The sequence below is a fragment of the Nicotiana tabacum genome, chromosome 17 (assembly GCF_000715075.1).
Source record: "Nicotiana tabacum cultivar K326 chromosome 17, ASM71507v2, whole genome shotgun sequence".
Taxonomy (NCBI): domain Eukaryota; kingdom Viridiplantae; phylum Streptophyta; class Magnoliopsida; order Solanales; family Solanaceae; genus Nicotiana; species Nicotiana tabacum.
In genome coordinates this window covers 52,047,294-52,065,825 of record NC_134096.1, presented here as the reverse complement: position 1 = coordinate 52,065,825, position 18,532 = coordinate 52,047,294, and the positions used below count along the sequence as shown (strand labels likewise).

Here is an 18,532-nt window from a genome sequence, read left to right as displayed (position 1 = left end):
TAAACTTGAAATAATTAAAAGATAAAACTGTAAAAAAATTTAAGAAATATTTATAAATTACATTACAAGAAATATTTATATGTATAAAATATTTTTAAAAATTATGTAAATGTACTATCGGGTTGGTTTGATTTTGGTTTGACCTTTTTTTAGTTAAAACCAAACCAAACCAATTATAGTCGGGTTTTATTTTTTATTACTAAACCAAATCAAACCAAACCACATCGAATTTTTTTTCGGTTTGACTCGGATTATCGGTTTGGTACGGTTTATCGGTTTTCTTTATACACCCCTAAATAAAACCAATGAAATTCAATACAGCAGTAATACCATGTATTAAGAATAAATGAAATACTGTGAATACAAAATAAACTTGAATACATTGAATACAACTGTTAGATACAACAGAATACAAGCACAAAGTTTATTATAAAATATGCAGGCAGTAGGTTACTATTACAGGTTGTATCCGGCATAAATACATGATGTATTCATATATCTTAATTTTATCAATGCAAGTAATTATAGCAAACAAAACTTACAGACATATGTGTAGACAATGCCTCATGCAATGTAAGAATCTCCTGATATATTTTGCCAATCGTTGTATAGGTGTGTGAAGCTTCTTTTCGATTGCTGCAATTCCAACGTCCAAACATCTTCCTAACTTCTTCTAGGAAGTCATATATTGGCAATTCTCTTGGTGATACAAGTGCCGAATTGATTGACTCAGCAATATTTGACGTCATAGTCCATCCCTGGTTAACAGGTGCATAAGAATTAGCCCACTTTTTGTATCCAGCTAATTCCAAGTAATCTTTCACCCGAATATCTATCTTCTGCATCTTTTCTATTAGACTATCAAATTCATCCTTGGTGTATACTTTTTCCATTGAAAAGTATACCTCGCTCAACTTCTCATGACTATTTTTGAATTTTTATATACGGTGTTCCATAGATGCCATATACAAGCAAAATTGGGTACGTTAGGATACACTCTGGATAAAGATTTGATGATGCTCTCATTCCTATCTGAAACAATGTACATGTTTTCCCGCTCACCATAAGCTACCTTAAATTGCTCAAAGAACCACAACCAAGCAACATCATTCTCTGAATCAACTACACCATATGCTAGTGGCAATATATGTCATGTATAAACAATATCATAAAGATAAAAAATATCATTACAACTGTATTAAAAAATCAAAATAGCATTTTTATGTTAATCTAACTTGTATGTATTATTTTTAGCTGACTAACCTGCACCATCCAACGTGCTAGCCGAGACGAATGTCCCTGTGTATGCTGACTTTAGGTGGCTGCCATCCACAACGATGGTGAGTCTACAATGATCAAACCTCTTTATAAAAGCATACAACGATATATACAAATACATGAACTCATTTTTAGGAGATTTTTCCATTTTAATATGTGAACCAGGATAAGTCATATCCAGTGTATATAAGTACCCTGGTAATTTATTGTATGAATCATCCGGTTCACCCCTCAGAAAATTCACTGCCTTTTCTCTAGCGCGCCACGCCAACATGTAACTAACATCTACACTTAAGTCCGATTTTACATCATCAATTATATCCTTTGGCATGTATTTTCTCTTATGATTAGTAAACTAGGACCTAATCATTCCCCCAATCAACCTACTGGTTGCTTGACATTGCTCATACACATTATCCTTCAACGGACATGTATGCTTATCATTAAACTCCCTTACTTTAAACATTTGTGATTTGTTAATACTAAAAGCCTTAAATTTCCATTCACAATCCTACGAAATACATAATAAGGTATAGCTGCAAATACATTTGTGCTATAAATACAATTGGTTATGTATGGATAAAATATATACAGATCACAGCAGGTTAATGTTAAATATTGTTATATAAATGTGAGATTATGAATATTTTAGAAACAGGAAATGATGTACTCCTACAGTTGATTCGGCTAAGTGTCTTCAAACCATAGACACACAACAATTTAATTTTTCAACAAAGTTTTGAAAGAAACATACAATGAAATACAAAGTATGTTACATGAATACACCATAAAAAAAATGTTGAATACATTTGTATACAACAATGTATTATGAACACATTAATATAAATAGTTCACGAACGTATAACTGTTTCAGCACATTCAATTAAAAATACTGATACAGAAACATATCATGAAAGAAAGCATGTATTATGAATACAACATAATATATGCTGTATAATAATATTGTCACGACCCAAACATCCCTCCGAACTACGTCGTGACGGCACCTAGTATCTACGACTAGGTAAGCCTAACAATTCACAGAAACTACCAATATCGAAAGAAACCAAGTTTGACTTCTAACTGCAATAGATACTGAATAAATCAAAAGAACGATGCCGCTCGGCATATACAATAACCAAACTATACTTGCACAGCCTTTCCAAAACCCGGAATATCATGAGTCACAAGATATAAAAGTAAATACCAACTCTATACACCGAAGACTAGCAAAAAAGCAAATATAGAAGAAGTGTTTGACACGAGGAAGAATAGAAGGGGACTCCGAGTCTGCGGACGCGGCAAATATACTTTGAAGTCTCCAACAGTTGCATCGAACTCACGGATACTGCGGCTGATAATGAGCATCTGAATCTGCACACAAAACATGTGCATAAGAGTAGCATGAGTACACCACAATTGGTACCCAATAAGTGCCGAGCCTAACCTCGGTCGAGTAGTGACGAGGTCAGGTCAAGCCCACTGGTATATAATAAATAATCAGGAGAATAAGTAGTATAATAAGAGACTAAAGTTTAACAAAGGAAAGCACATTGAATTAACATAACAGTGCATGGAATTAAGCGACATGGGGATCTCCTGGGATGCCGTACCGTAGTCCCAAAAGTACATATGCAGGGGGATCTCCCTGGATACCGTCCCGTAGTCCCAAAGTAAATACACAGCGCAATCAATTACAAACGACAAGTACAACAAGAGAATCTACAGTCTAGACTAAGTACAAGTTGGGAAAGAAGCAAGAATTCAATAGACATGCTGCAAAGAGTTCAATTAAGCAAATAAGGCACGTAGACATGTTATTCTAGGCTAACAGGGTAACTACGCATGCTCGTATATTCAATTAAAGGTGTAAACAGGGAATTTCTTAGTAAAAATCAGGTTTTTCAACAAATAGCCCGTGTACGCACTCGTCACCTCGCGTACACGGCGCTCACATTGTAAAATCAATACTAAATCCTAAGGAGATTTCCCCCACACAAGGTTAGACAAGCCACTTACCTCGAACCAAGCTAAATCAGTCGGTAGCAATGCTCTTCCCACGCATATCCGGCTCCGAATGGCCCAAATCTAGCCAAAATCAATTACATACCATAAATATAGCTATAAAAAACTAATCTAGTCAATGAAATCTAAGATAAAGCAAGAAATTAGGAAATCGCCCCAAAAAGCCTCCCCGGGCCCACATCTCAGAATCGGGTAAAAGTCACAAAATATGAACACCCATTCACTCACGAATCCAACCATATAACAATTACTCAAATCCGACCACGAATCCCTTTTCAAAACTCGAAATCTTAGTTGAAGAACTTCTTCCCATTTCCCCCAAAATTCAACCCCAAAATCCGAAATTAAAGATGAACTTAATGATACATTAGTGGGATATAACCAAAATAGAATGTAGAATCATTACCCAATCGATGTCTCTGAAAATCCCCCAAAATCTCGTCCAAATCTGAGCTCCCAAACTCATGTTTTGATAAAAATGGCCAAACCCTCATTTTTGAAATGTTTAATACTGCCTAGTGATTCCTTAATAGCAATCGCGGAAATAGCTTCGCGATCGCGAAGCACAACTTCGTTGTCCCAGAATTTAACCCTATGCGAACGCGATTCACTGGCTCTCATACTTACGTGATCGCGAACAACCCCACGTGTTCGCGAAGAACAACACTTGAATTCCACTACTGCTTTACGTCCGCTTTGCGAACGCGGCCTAGCCCACGCTTTCGCGATGCACATCCTGACCAACCTACGCGATCGCATCCACAGATTCGCGAACATGAAGAACAACTTCAGCTGGCCTCTCCGATGCCTTACGCGATCGCGAGACCTCTCTCGCGAACGCGATGAAGAAATATCTGCAACAAAAACACTAGAAATCTGCTATCTTCTCTTAAGTTCAAAAGGTCTGTTAACCATCCGAAATCAACCCGAGGCCCCCATGACCTCAACCAAACATACCAACAAGTCCTAAAATACCATACAAACTTAGTTTAGCCCTCAAACCATATCAAACAATGCTAAAATAACGAATCATCCACCGATTCAAACTTAAAGAACTTAAAACTTCCAAATTCAACAACCGATGCCGAAACCTATCACACCACGTCCGATTGACCCCAAATTTTGCACACAAATCATAATCAACCTTACGAACCTACTCCAACTTCTGTAATCGAAATCCGACCTCGATATCAAAAAGTCCACTACCGGTCAAAATCTCCAAAACTTTGACTTTCGCCATTTCAAGCTTAAATGAGCTACAGACCTCCAAAACACAATCCGTACACGCCCCTAAGTCTAAAATACCTAACGGAACTAACGAAACCAACATAACTCCATTCCGGAGTCATCTTCACACAGTTCCGACTACGGTCCAAATCCTAAGGCTTAAGCTTCCGTTTGGGGACTAAGTGTCCTAAAACACTCCAAAAACCAAAACAAAACCTCTCGGCAAGTCATAACAGCAGAGATAGATATGGGAGAAGCAGTTAATAGGGGATCGGGGCTATAACTCTTGAAATGACCGGCCGGGTTGTTACATCCTTCCCCTCTTAAAACAATCATTCGTCCTCAAACGAACATAAAGATATACTTGAAGTGGTGAAAAGATAAGGATAACGGCTGCACATAACATGATCGGTCTCCCAAATCGCCTCCTCGACCGGCTGACCCCTCTAATGAATCTTCACAGAAACAATGTTCTTTGAACTCAGCTTTTGAACCTACTTGTCGAAAATAGCCACTAGCTCCTCGACATAAGATAGATCCTTGTCCAACTGGACTGAGCTGAAATCCAACACATGAGCTGGATCACCGTGATACTTCCGAAGCATAGAAACATGAAATACTGGGTGGATCCCTGCAAGACTGGGAGGCAAGGCAAGCTCATAAGAAACCTCCCCAACACGTCTCAACACCTGAAATGGGCCGATAAACTGTGGGCTCAGCTTGCCCTTCTTCCCGAACCTCATAACGCCCTTCATAGGTGAAACCCAGAGCAAGACCAGCTCTCAAACCATGAATGCTACATCGCGAACCCTCCGATCCGCATAACTCTTCTGTCTGGACTGGGCTGTGCGAATTCGATCCTGAATCACCTTCACCTTATCCAAGGCATCCTGGACAAAGTCTGTACCCAATAATCTGGCATCGTCTGGCTCGAACCAGCCTACTAGAGGCCGACACCGCCTACCATACAGAGCCTCATACGGTGCCATATGAATGCTCGACTGATAACTGTTGTTGTAGGCAAATTTCGCAAGTGGCAAGAACTGGTCCCAAGCACCCCCAAAATCTATCACACAAGCGTGGAGCATATCCTCCAGTATCTGAATATTGCACTCAGACTGTCCGTCCATCTGAGGGTGAAATGTTATGCTCAACTCAACCCGAGTACCCAACTCCTGCTGTACAGCCTTCCAGAACTGTGATGTAAACTGCGTAACCCGATCAGGGATGATAGATACCAGTATGCCATGAAGCCGAACGATCTCGCGGATGTAAATTCGAGCCAGCTGCTCGGAAGAATAAGTAGTCATCATATGAATGAAATGATCTGACTTGGTCAGCCTATCCACAATCACCCAAATTGCATCAAACCTCCGCTGAGTCCGTGGGAGTCCAACAATGAAATCCATAGTGATCCGCTCCCATTTCCACTCCGGATCTCTAACTTTTGAAGCAACCCACCGAGCCACATACTCCACTATGTCCTTCTTCATTCTCCTCCACCATTAATGCTGCCTCAAGTCCTTATACATCTTCGCGGCACCCAGATGAATGGAGTACCGCGAGCTTTGAGCCTCCTGAAGAATCAGTTCACGCAAACCATCTACATTAGGCACACATAGCCTACCCTGCATCCTCAATACGCCATTATCCCCAATAGTGACCTCCTTAGCATCACCGTCCTGAACTGTGTCCTTAAGGACAAGCAGGAGGGGGTCATCATATTGACGCTCCATGATACGATCATAAAGAGAAGACCGAGAGACCACACAAGCCAATACTCGACTCGGCTCAGAAATATCCAATCTCACAAACTGGCTGGATAAGGCCTGAACATCCAATGCTAAGGGTCTCTCTACTGCTAGAAGATTTGCTAAACTCCCCAAACTCTCTACCCGGTGACTCAAAGCATCGGCCACCACATTGGCCTTCCCCGGGTGGTACAAAATGGTGATATCATAATCCTTAAGTAGCTCCAACCACCTCCGCTGGCGCAAATTAAGATCCTTTTACTTGAACAGATGTTGCAAACTCCGATGATCAGTGTAAATCTCACAAGGAACACCGTACAAATAGTGACGCCAAATCTTCAGGGCATGAACAATAGCTTCTAACTCAAGGTCGTGGACATGATAGTTTTTCTTATGCACCTTCAGCTGTCTGGACGCATAGGCAATCACCCTACCGTCCTGCATTAATACCGCGTCAAGTCCAATCCGCGACATGTCACAATATACTGTGTAGGACCCCGAACCTATAGGCAATACCAAAACTAGGGCTGTAGTCAAAGCTGTCTTGAGCTTCTGAAAGCTCTCCTCACACTCCTCTGTCCACCTGGACGGAGCACCCTTCTGGGTCAGCCTAGTCATAGGTGCTGCAATAGATGAGAATCCCTCAATAAAATAACGGTAATACCCCGCCAACCTAAGAAAACTGCTGATCTATGTAGCTGATGACGGTCTAGGCCAGCTCTGCACCGCTTCCACTTTCTTCAGATCCACCTTGATCCCATCACTCGATTCTACATGGCCCAAAAATTCCACTGAGTCTAGCCAAAACTCACACTTAGAAAATTTTGCATACAACCTCTTTTCTCTCAAAGTCTGAAGCACAGTCCTCAGGTGCTGCTCATGATCCTCCCCAGTCCGGGAGTAAACCAGAGTGTCGTCAATAAACATAATGATGAAGGAGTTAAGATAAGGCTGGAATACATTGTGCATCAAATGCATAAAGGTTGCTGGGGAGTTGGTCAACCCAAAAGACATAACAAGAAACTCATAGTGACCATATCGGGTCCTGAAAGCAGTCTTCGAGATATTTGGCTTCCGAACCTTTAACTGATGATAGCCTGAACGTAAGTCAATCTTGGAGAACATTCTGGCACCCTGTAACTGATTAAATAAGTCATCAATACGAGGCAATGGATACCTGTTCTTCACTGTAACTTTGTTCAGCTGGCGATAATCAATACACATACGCATAGAACCATCCTTCTTCTTTACAAACAAGATCGGAGCATCCAAGGTGATACACTGGGCATGATGAAACCCTTATCAAGCAACTCCTGCAACTGCTCATTCAACTCCTTCAACTCAGGAGGAGCCATACGATATGGAGGAATAGAGATGGGCTGAGTGCCCGACAACAAATCAATGCCAAAATCAATATCTCTGTCGGGTGGCATGCCCGGAAGATCAGCTGGGAACACATCTAGAAAGTCCCTCACTACTGGAACTGACTCAATTGTAGGGGTATCAATACTGACATCTTTCACATAAGCTAGATACACGCCACACCCCTTCTCAACCATTCGTTGAGCTTTAAGAAATGAAATAACTCTGCTGGGAGTATACTCTATGGTACCTCTCCACTCTAATCACGGTAAACCAGACATAGCCAGCGTCACAGTCTTAGCGTGATAATCAAGAATAGCATAATGGGGTGACAACCAGTCCATGCCCAAAATAACATCAAAGTCTACCATATTGAGCAATAATAAATCGGCTCTGGTCTCAAAACCACTAAGAGCAACCAAACACGACTAATACGCGCAGTCCACAATAAGAGAATCTCCCACAGGAGTGTACACATAAACAGGGGAACTCAAAGAATCCTGAGATACGCCCAAATGTAGTGCAAAATAAAAGGACACATATGAATACGTAGAGCCTGGGTCAAATAATACTGACGCATCTCTATGACAGACTGGAACAATATCGGTAATGACAGAGTCAGAATAAACTGCCTCTGTACGATCCGTCAGAGCATAATACCTGGCCTGGCCTCCCCTTCTAGGGCAACCTCGACCTCCCCAACCTCCACCTCAAGCTGACTGAGCAGGTGGGGCGGTAGCTGCTGCTAGAATCATGGCCTGAGGACCTAGTGGAGCACGTGGTGGCTGAGAAGTCTGTGGAGGTGCAACCCTCCTAAGTCTGGGGCAATCCCTCACCATATGGCGGGTGTCGCCACACTCAAAGAAACCCCTCGAAGAGTGTTACTGCTGCGACTAACTCAGGCTAGGTCTGCTAGATTGGCTCTAAAAGCACCCCGAGTAGGAGGTACACTAGATACTGGCGGTGCGTAATAAGGTTCATGGCTACTGGAAGAGCTGAATGAATGAGGTGACTTACATGACCCCTACCATGGTGAGCTGCTGGGGAACGAGATCCAGAATAAGAACCAGTCTCTCGAGACCTATTGGCCTCTATTTCATCTCGATCCTGGGCAAGCATGCCCTCCAATCTCCTGGCAATACTCACAACCTGCTGATAAGGGATATCCACCTCCAACTCCCTGGCCATACTAATCCGGATACTGGGGTGGAGTCCCCCAATAAACCGTCGAACCCTCTCTCGAACTGTGGCAACCAAGGCCGGTGCATGTCGGGCCAAATCACTGAAGCAGTGTGCATACTCTGACACAATCGTAGCATTCTGGCGCAGCTGCTCAAACTCTGCGCGCCATAAGTCCCTAAGGCTCTGAGGGACATACTCTCTCAAAAACATGTCCGAGAACTGAGTGCATGTAAATGAAGCTACCTCAGCCAGACTACTCAACTCATAAGCACGCCACCACTGTTAGGCTGCTCCTCTAAGCTGGAATGTAGTAAAAGAAACCCCGCTCGTCTCTGCTACGCCCATAGTACGGAGAATACGATGACATTCCTCCAGAAAACCCTGAGCATCATCTATAGCCAATCCGCTGAAGGTAGGTGGGTGGTACTTCTTGTACCTCTCAAGTCTGAGCTGCTCCGCCTCAGAAGCTGGTTGTCCTAGTCTCATGCTGAACCGGGGCTACCGACGGCATAGGAATGAACTCTGGGGCCTGATCAACCTGGACCCTCTTCTCAGGAGTGTGGGCTGTGGGAGTCTGTGCCCTTGCCCCAGCCTGAGATGTGGCGGGAGCTAGTGGAATCAATCCAGCCTGAGCTAAGATGTTGAACATGCTCATGAACTGGGCTAGAGTCTCCTGGAGGGTTGGTGCAGCAATAGGAACCTCCGGTGCCTTCCCTCCAGCTGGGCTGCTGGGGGCTCCTCTATCGCAGCTCGTGCAGGTGCTCTGGCTCCACCGCAAGGTTGTCCTCTACCCCGGCCCCGGCCCCGGCCTCTGGCGGCTCTATCAGGGGGCGCGAGTGCCTGGTCGTCAGATCTCCCAATACGGGTCCTCACCATCTGTGAGAAAGAATAGAATAGAGAAGTTTAGAATTTGATGCCAATAACTCGCACGATAAGGAATCAAAAGAGGTATGATTGTTTCTAACAGTTCCATCGTCTCTCGAAGATGAGTACGAACGTCTCCGTACAGATCCGTGAGACTCTAATAAATTGACTTGTGACTCACGAATCCTATGAACCTAGAGCTCTGATACCAACTTGTCATGACCCAAACATCCCTCCAAACCACATCATGACGCCACCTAGTCTCTACGACTAGGTAAGCCTAACAATTCACAGAAAATACCAATATCGAAAGAAAACAAGTTTAACTTCTAACTGCAATAAATACTGAATAAATCAAAAGAACGATGCTGCTTGACATGTACAATAACCAAACTCTATTTGCACATCCTTCCCAAAACCCGAAATGTCATGAGTCACAAGATATAAAATAAATACCATCTCTATACACCGAAGTCTAGCAAAAAAAAATACAGAAGAAGTGTTTGACACGGGGAAGAATAAAAGGGGACTCCGAGGTCTGCGGACGCGGCAGATATACCTTGAAGTCTCCAACAGCTGCCTCGAACTCACGGATACTACGACTGATAATGAGCAATTGAATCTGCACACAAAATATGTGCAGAAGAGTAGTATGAGTACACCACAATCGGTACCCAGTAAGTGTCGAGCCTAACCTCGTTCGAGTAGTGACGAGGTCAGGTCAGGCCCATTGGTGTATAATAATAAATTCAGTAGAATAAGCAGTATAATAAGAGACTAAAGTTCAACAGAGGAAAGCACAGTGAAATAACATAACAGTGCACGGAATTAATCGACATGGGGATCTCCTGAGATGCCGTCCCGTAGTCCCAAAAGTATATATGCAGGGGGATCTCCCTGGATACCGTCCCATAGTCCCAAAGTAAATACACAGCACAATCAATTGCAAATGACAAGTACAACAAGAGAATCTACAGTCTAGACTAAGTACAAGTTGGGAAAGAAGCAGGAATTCAATAGGCATGCTGCAAAGAGTTCAATTAAGCAAATAAGGCACGTAGACATGTTATTCTAAGCTAACAGGGTAACTACGCATGCTAGTATATTCAATTAAAGGTGTAAACTGGGAATTTCTCAGTAAAAATCAGGTTTTTCAACAAATAGCCCGTGTACGCACTCGTCACCTCGCGTACACGGCGCTCACATAGTAAAATCAATACCAAATCCTAAGGAAATTCCCCCCATACAAGGTTAGACAAGCCACTTACCTCTAACCAAGCTAAATCAGTCGGTAGCAATGCTCTTACCACGCATATCCGGCTCCGAATGGCCCAAATCTAGCCAAAATCAATTACATATCATAAATATAGCTATAAGAAACTAATCTAGTTAATGAAATCTAAGCTAAAGCAAGAAATTAGGAAATCACCCCAAAAAGCCTCCCCGGGCCCACATCTCGGAATCGGGTAAAAGTCATAAAATATGAACACCCATTCACTCACGAGTCCAACCATATAACAATTACTCAAATCCGACCACGAATCCTTTTTCAAAACTCGAAATCTTAGTTGAAGAACTTCTCCCAATTTTTCCAAAATTTCAACCCCAAAAACCGAAATTAAAGATGAAATTAATGATACATTAGTGGGATATAACCAAAATAGTGTGTAGAATCATTACCCAATCGATGTCTCTGAAAATCCCCCAAAATCTCATCCTAATCCGAGCTCCCAAACTCATGTTTTGATAAAAATGGCCAAACCCTCGTTTTTAAATGTTTAATACTGCCCAGTGATTCCTTAATCGCAATCGCGGAAATAGCCTCGCGATCGCGAAGCATAACTTCGTCGCCCCAGAATTTAACCCTACGCGAACGCGGAAAACACAACGCGAACGCGATTCACTGGGTTTCATACTTACGCGATCGCAAACAACCCTACGCGTTTGCGAAAAACAACACTTGAATTCCACTACTGCTTTACTTCCTCTTCGCGAATGCGACCTAGCCCACGCGTTCGCAATGCACAACCTGACCAACCTACGCGATTACGTCTAAATATTCGCAAACGCGAAGAACAACTTCATCTAGCCTCTCCGATGCCTTACACGATCGCGAGACCTCTCTCGCAAACGCGATGAAGAAATGTCTGCAACAAAAACACCAGAAATCTGCTATCTTCTCTTAAGTTCAAAAGGTCCGTTAACCATCCGAAATTAACCCGAGGTCCCCGGTACCTCAACCAAACATACCAACAAGTCCTAAAATACCATACGAACTTAGTTTAGCCCTCATACCACATCAAACAATGCTAAAATAACGAATCGTCCACCGATTCAAACTTAAAGAACTTGAAACTTCCAAATTCGACAACCGATGCCGAAACCTATCAAACCACGTCCGATTGACCCCAAATTTTGCACACAAGTCATAATCAACCTTATGGACCTACCCCAACTTCCGAAATCGGAATCCGACCCCAATATCAAAAAGTCCACTACCGGTCAAAATCTCCAAAACTTTGACTTTCGCCATTTCAAGCCTAAATGATCTACAAACCTCCAAAATACAATCCGGACACGCCCCTAAGTTCAAAATCACCTAACGGAGCTAACGAAACCGACGAAACTCCATTCCGGTGTCGTCTTCACACAGTTCCGACTACGGTCCAAATCTTATGGCTTAAGCTTTTGTTTAGGGACTAAGTGTCCCAAAACACTCCAAAAACTAAAATGAAACCTCACGGCAAGTCACAATAGTAGAAATAGATATGGGAGAAGCAGTTAATAGGGGATCGGGGCTATAACTCTCGAAACTAGCTCGAGCTAAAAAGGCTATAACAATTGGTTCCTTAAGGTTGGCTAAAAAGGCTAAGTTTGACTTCGGTTAACGTTTTGAGTAAACGACCTCGGAATCGGGATTTGACGGTTCCAATAGTTCGGATCGAGTTTTGGATGACTTAGGAGTATTTCGGCGCCTAATAGTGAAAGTTGGTTCTTTGAAGGGTTTTGAAGTTCTTTAAATTTGGTTTGAAGTAGATTTTAGTGTTATCGAGGTCCAAATGGAATTCTGAGATCGGGAATAGTTCCATAACATTATTTAAGACTTGCACGCAAAATTTGGTGTCATTCTGGATAGTTTAAGTACGTTTCGGCGCGTTGGGGAGTAAATTAAAGAACTTGAAGTTCACATTTTGATTCAATTGGTTTGGGGTGTGATTCTTAGTTTTGATGTTGTTTTGTATATTCCGAGAGTTTGAGAGAGTCCATTCTATGATTCCAAACTTGTTGGTATATTTGGACGGGGCCCCGGATGCAGTTCGGACGATGCACGTATTGATTTTGAAACTAAAAAGGGCTACTAGTTGCACCAGTTTTGGTGTAACCGCACCTGCGAGACCGCAAATGCGTGGTTCGTGCCGCAGAAGCGACTGGGAGCATTTGGCCATAGACCGCAGATGCGTGCAAGTTTGCGCACCTACGAACGCACATGTGCGATTGGGGAAACCGTAGAAGTGGCTATGTCCGCAGGCGCGTGTCGAAGGTCACAAGAGCGCCTCTAGCTCCGCAGATGCGAACGCTGGCCAGCTGGGGGAGGAACGCACCTACGAGATTTCCTTCGCAGAAGCGGTACTGCAGTGGCCTCGCAAGTGCGAGATTCGCTGGGCAGTGAGGTTGTTTTAAATACGGGACTTAGGCATTTTGCCCACTTCTTACACGTTTTGGGGGCGATTTTGGAGTTGGTTAGAGAGGGGATTTTCATCAACTAATTGAGGAAAGTAATTCCTATCAAATGTGAGTTAAATACATAGTTTATGGGTAGATTATAACTGTCACGATCCAAATTCCTATATAGATCGTGATGGCGCCTAACAATACTGTCGGCAAGCCAACAATAATTAATTAACTTAGTTACTCATTTTAGTATTTGAAATCACGATTTCCTTCAATTTAATAATAAAAGATGGACTTTACAGAGTAAATAAAAATATTTTCACAATTTCAATACCAAACAACCCATAATCACCCCAAAACCCGGTGTCACAAGTGCATGAGCATCAACTAGGAAGTAAAATAAAATACGGCATCTGTATGAAATAAAAATTTGGAGAGGAAAAAAATATATAAATACTCTAAAGGAGACTCTGTTGGCTGCGGATCGGGGTATAGAATGCAGCTCACCCAAGTCCCCGCAATAACCATGCCTCTGCGCCCACAAGGCCACTAGACATATATGTACCTACACAAAAATGTGCAGCAAGTGTAGTATGAGTACGTAAATCAACGCGTACCCAATAAGTATCCCGTCTAACCTCGAAGAAGTAGTGGCGAGGGGTCGACTCCGACACTTACTATGGGCTAACAATAAATACTGATATTATGCTTAAGCATGGATTGTATGAAATAACTGTAAACTCAATAACAAGAAGTGAGTGGACAATTCTTTTATTAATAGGAAATATTTCCAAACTTATTCTCGTCATTTAACAATTTATATCTCAAGCCAAATAAGCAATATCAATTATAATTGGTTCCAAAAATTTATCATGCGCAAATTATGCTGAGGTCGTACGGTCCGATCCAACATAATATTTAAATCGTGCACTGCCGAGGGTAGAACGACACGAACCATAGACGCCTCTATCTGCTACCGAGGCGTTCGACCCGCTTTACAATAGAGAAAACACATTAAACAACCAATTCAAGATTTATTAAGGGGCAAATATTCCAAGAATTATAAATTCTCATTTAACGGTCAAGTAAATGAAGTTTAACCTTTTTACAATTCTTTTATCGAGTTTTTAAATATTTTAGATAATTAAATTAACAAGTAGGGCACAAACATCGCAAGTACAACATGATATGGGTCCTAGACTACCCGGACATAAGCATAATAGTAGCTACGCACAAACTCTCATCACCTCGTGCGTTCGTAGCCCTCACAAATAGAAGCACATAATAATTTGATTCACCTATGGGGTTAATTCCCTCTTACAAGGTTAGAAAGGAGACTTACCTCGCTCCGAAATTCCATAATCGGCTCCAAAGCCTTTCCAACTACTCAAATCAATGCCCATTGCTCCAAAACTAGTAAATAAAGGTTCAAATCCATAAATATATACTCTAATACTCATTATAATTCAATTTACAACAATTTCCAACTCCGCTCGACAAGTTGATAAAAATCACCCTCGGGCCCACATGCCCGGATTTCGAAAATTGTCGAAGATAAACATTACCCATAACCCCACGAACTCAAATATATAATTCATTCCAAATTCCATGTCCAATTTCGTGATCAAAATCCAAAAATACCAATTTCTAGGTTTTTCTTCAAAGTCCCAAATTTCTACAAATTTTCATGCTTGAATCCATATAAAAATCATGTATTTAACTCACAATGTGAAGAAATCACCCTCCTTCGACTATCGCACCTGCGGCCGCTTCATTGCATCTGCGGTCTCGCAGGTGCGGCCAAAACCTCGCACCTGCGCATACCCTCTTCCCAGCACAGCTCCGCACCTGCGATGCCAAACGCGCGCCTACGGTCTCGGACATGGGGAGACCTTCCGCTTCTGCGACTCCAGGTGCCAGCTCACATTCCGCTTCTGCGACTCCAACTGCCAGCTCGCATTCTGCTTCTGCGGAGCTTTCCTCGCATCTGCAGGCTCGCAGATGCGGAAACATCCTCGCATCTGCAGCCATCCCAGCTCCGTCCAAATGTCGCTTCTACGACCACATCGCCGCACCTGCGGCCCTTTTCACGCAGGTGCGATTGCACCAGATATCAGTTGCCTCAACACTTCTTCCAAGTCCAAACTCGATCCGTTAACCATACGGAATTCACTCAAGGCCCTCGGGACCTCAACCAAATATACCAACATGTCCCAAAGCACATTACCCTCCAATTCATGTCAAACAACATCAAAACTACGAATCACCCTCCAATTCAAACCTAATGAACTTTGAAGCTTCAAACTTCTACAATCGCTGCCGAAACCTATCAAATCACGTCTGATTGACCTCGAATTTTGCACACAAGTCAAATTTGACATTACGGACCTACTCCAACTTCCAGAATCAGAATCTGACCCCGATATCAAAAAGTCCACTCCCGATTAAACTTCTCAAAAACCTTCTAATTTCTAACTTTCGCCAAATGACCCCGAAATGACCTACGGACCTCCAAATCCACATCCGGACGCGCTCCCAATACCAGAATCACCATACGGAGCTATTCCCAAACTTGAAATCCCAAACAGACATCGATGACATTAAAATACACTTTAACCCAAATTTATGAAATCCTTCCAAAATACCAACTTTTCACAATAGGTGCCGAAACGCTCCCGGGTCATCCAAAACCCGATACAGATATACGCCCAAGTCCAAAATCATCATACGAACCTATTGGAACCTTCAAATTCCCATTCTGAGGATTTTTACTCAAAATCAACCCTTAGTCAATTCTTCCAACTTAAAGCTTCTGAAATGAGAGTTTTCTTTCCAAATCAACTCCGAACTTCCCGAAATTGAATTCCGACCACGCGCGCAAGTCATAATACCTAAAGTGAAACTAATCAAGGCCTCCAACTGCTGAACGACGTGTTAAAGCTCAAAATGACCGGTCGGGTCGTTACAATAACATGTAAATTAGTGAAAAATCTTGGGGTTTAGGTGAAAACCTAAATTTTGATAAAGAGGAGATTTAACCACGAAATTTGTTAAGGAACCTAATGAAAATCATATATTTGAGTTCATAATGTCATGGGTAACAACTTTCTCCGAATATTTCCAAAATTTGGGCACGTGCGCAAGGGGGTGAATATTAGGGATTTTTCAAATAGGCTTGGGAAATCACTTTGATAGTTAAGATATTAACTTTTGAACATGTATTGATCATTTTATATAATATTTGACTAGGTTCGAGTCGTTCGGAACCAAATTGAGGGTTTAAGCACAATCTTGGACCGGAAAGTAGGCTTTGAGACGAGGTAAGTCTCTTTTCTAACCTTTCAAGAGGGAATTATCCCCATAGGTGAATTGATTAACATGTGTTTCTATTTGTGGGGGGCTACGTATGCACGAGGTAACGAGAGTTCATACGTAGCTGCTAATAATGCTATTGTACGGGTAGTCTAAGACCCATATCACGCTATACTTGAGATGTTTGCACCCTTAAATGTTAATTTAATTGCTTAAGTTAGATTGGAAACTTATAAAGGAATTTTTAAAAGGTTAAATTTTACTTATTTAAGTTATGAATGGAACCCTTGACTGTTATTGAGAAGTTTTCTTTCTTTAAAGTATTTTTCTTTGTGGAGTGGGCCGAACACCTCGGTAGCAGATATATGCATCTATGGTTCATGTCGTTTGACCCTCGGCAGTGCACAGTTTTAATATCTATCTTGGATCGAACCGTACGACCTCAACATAATTTTCGCATGATACATCTTTGGAATCATTTATAATTGATATTGCTTCATTGGCTTGAGAGATAAATTGTTAAATGATGAAAATAAATTCAGGACTTAGTACTTGTGAAAGAATTATTCATTATTTCCTGTTATTGAGTTTTCAGTATTATTCACGAAATCCATGCTTATTTGTAAATTTTGGCATATTATTGTTAGCCCATAGTAAGTGTCAAAGTCGATCCCTCGTCACTACTTCTTCGACGTTAGACTGGATACTTACTGGGTACATGTTGTTTATGTACTCATGCTACACTTCTGTACTTAAATGTGCAGGGTCTGAGGCAGGTGCATCTGGATATCAGTCCGGCGCGCGCACTTGATTACCACTTCGAGGCTTCACGGTGAGCTGCCTTCTGAGACCGTTCTGCAGCAGCCAGAGTCTCTTTTTTTTAATTGTAATTTTCTATCTATTTCACTTCGGACAATAGACTAGTATTCTTTTGTATATTCTACTAGATGCTCATATACTTGTGACACCAGGTCTTGGCATACACTAGTAGACTTGCGGTTTTGGTTTTATTCTATGACTATGGTTGCACACAGTTGCTCTCATGTTATTTATTTTAGATCTGTTATTTCTCAAATTCTTTTTAAATTAACAAAAGTTCAATTACTTGGAAAATAATTTGTTAAAAGAGGAAATCACGTGACTAGTTCACAGTTGGCTTGCCTAGCGGCGACATTAGGCGTCATCACGACCTATTATGAAATTGGGTCGTGACAAATACATACAGTTAAATACAACATATTGGTGAAGAGGTTGTAAGTAATAACACTCAAACCTGATAGCATTTGACCTATCAACACGTAATTGAAACCTTTCAGCAATTGCATATTGCTCCATCACCGCCTTTAATGTGGCCTTATCCTTAAATACTTGTCCAGCCATCACCTCTTTTTGATTAGTATTTGAAATAATCAAATCCCTTTCCGGTTCGAAAATCTCAATTGGTTCACCTGAGTTTAAAGACACAAGTGTAAGTGTATCGACTGTATCAAATTTATTCACCCCATCGGTTGCGTCAAGTTGCATTAGGTATCTTTGAAATAAACCTCCTCCATCTACAATTTCTTTATCCAATGTAGTTATACACAATGGATACATCCCGAATTCTCTGTTCTCCTTTTTCAACTCTACATACACCATGTAACCCATGTCGTTGTGTATTTCTATAGCCGTACAATTTTCTTCCACTTTATATTCAATTTTAATTGACTTGGATCTCAAATCTATGCCAAGTTGCTTTCAAATTGAAGCAACCAAATCATTGGACGACCCATACTCCTTTATCAATATCACATCAATCGAATAATCGACATAATAATTTTCTATGTTCCACTTGCCAGAATGACGAATTAGCACTGCTA

General features: G+C 41.7%; 1 protein-coding gene across 1 annotated transcript; it reads right to left on the bottom strand.

The window, feature by feature from the left end:
- Positions 1-509: 509 nt before the first annotated feature.
- LOC142171847 (uncharacterized) lies at positions 510-18,320 on the bottom strand. Its single transcript, XM_075235551.1, has 4 exons — positions 17,947-18,320; positions 1,264-1,346; positions 996-1,134; positions 510-924 (listed from the first exon to the last, which is right to left on the bottom strand). The coding sequence occupies exons 1-4, from the start codon at positions 18,318-18,320 to the stop codon at positions 510-512; spliced, it is 1,011 nt and encodes a 336-aa protein (XP_075091652.1).
- Between the last annotated feature and the right edge of the window lie 212 nt (positions 18,321-18,532).

What these genes read in the sequence shown, in the direction of transcription:
- LOC142171847 (XM_075235551.1), bottom strand. Translation starts at nt 18,320, where the DNA reads ATGGGTTACATGGTGTATGTAGAGTTGAAAAAGGAGAACAGAGAATTC. An exon ending in GATAGGTCAAATGCTATCAG is followed by an intron (nt 1,347 to 17,946) that starts GTTTGAGTGTTA and finishes TGATCATTGTAG; the next exon opens with ACTCACCATCGTTGTGGATG. An exon ending in TAGCACGTTGGATGGTGCAG is followed by an intron (nt 1,135 to 1,263) that starts GTTAGTCAGCTA and finishes TATTGCCACTAG; the next exon opens with CATATGGTGTAGTTGATTCA.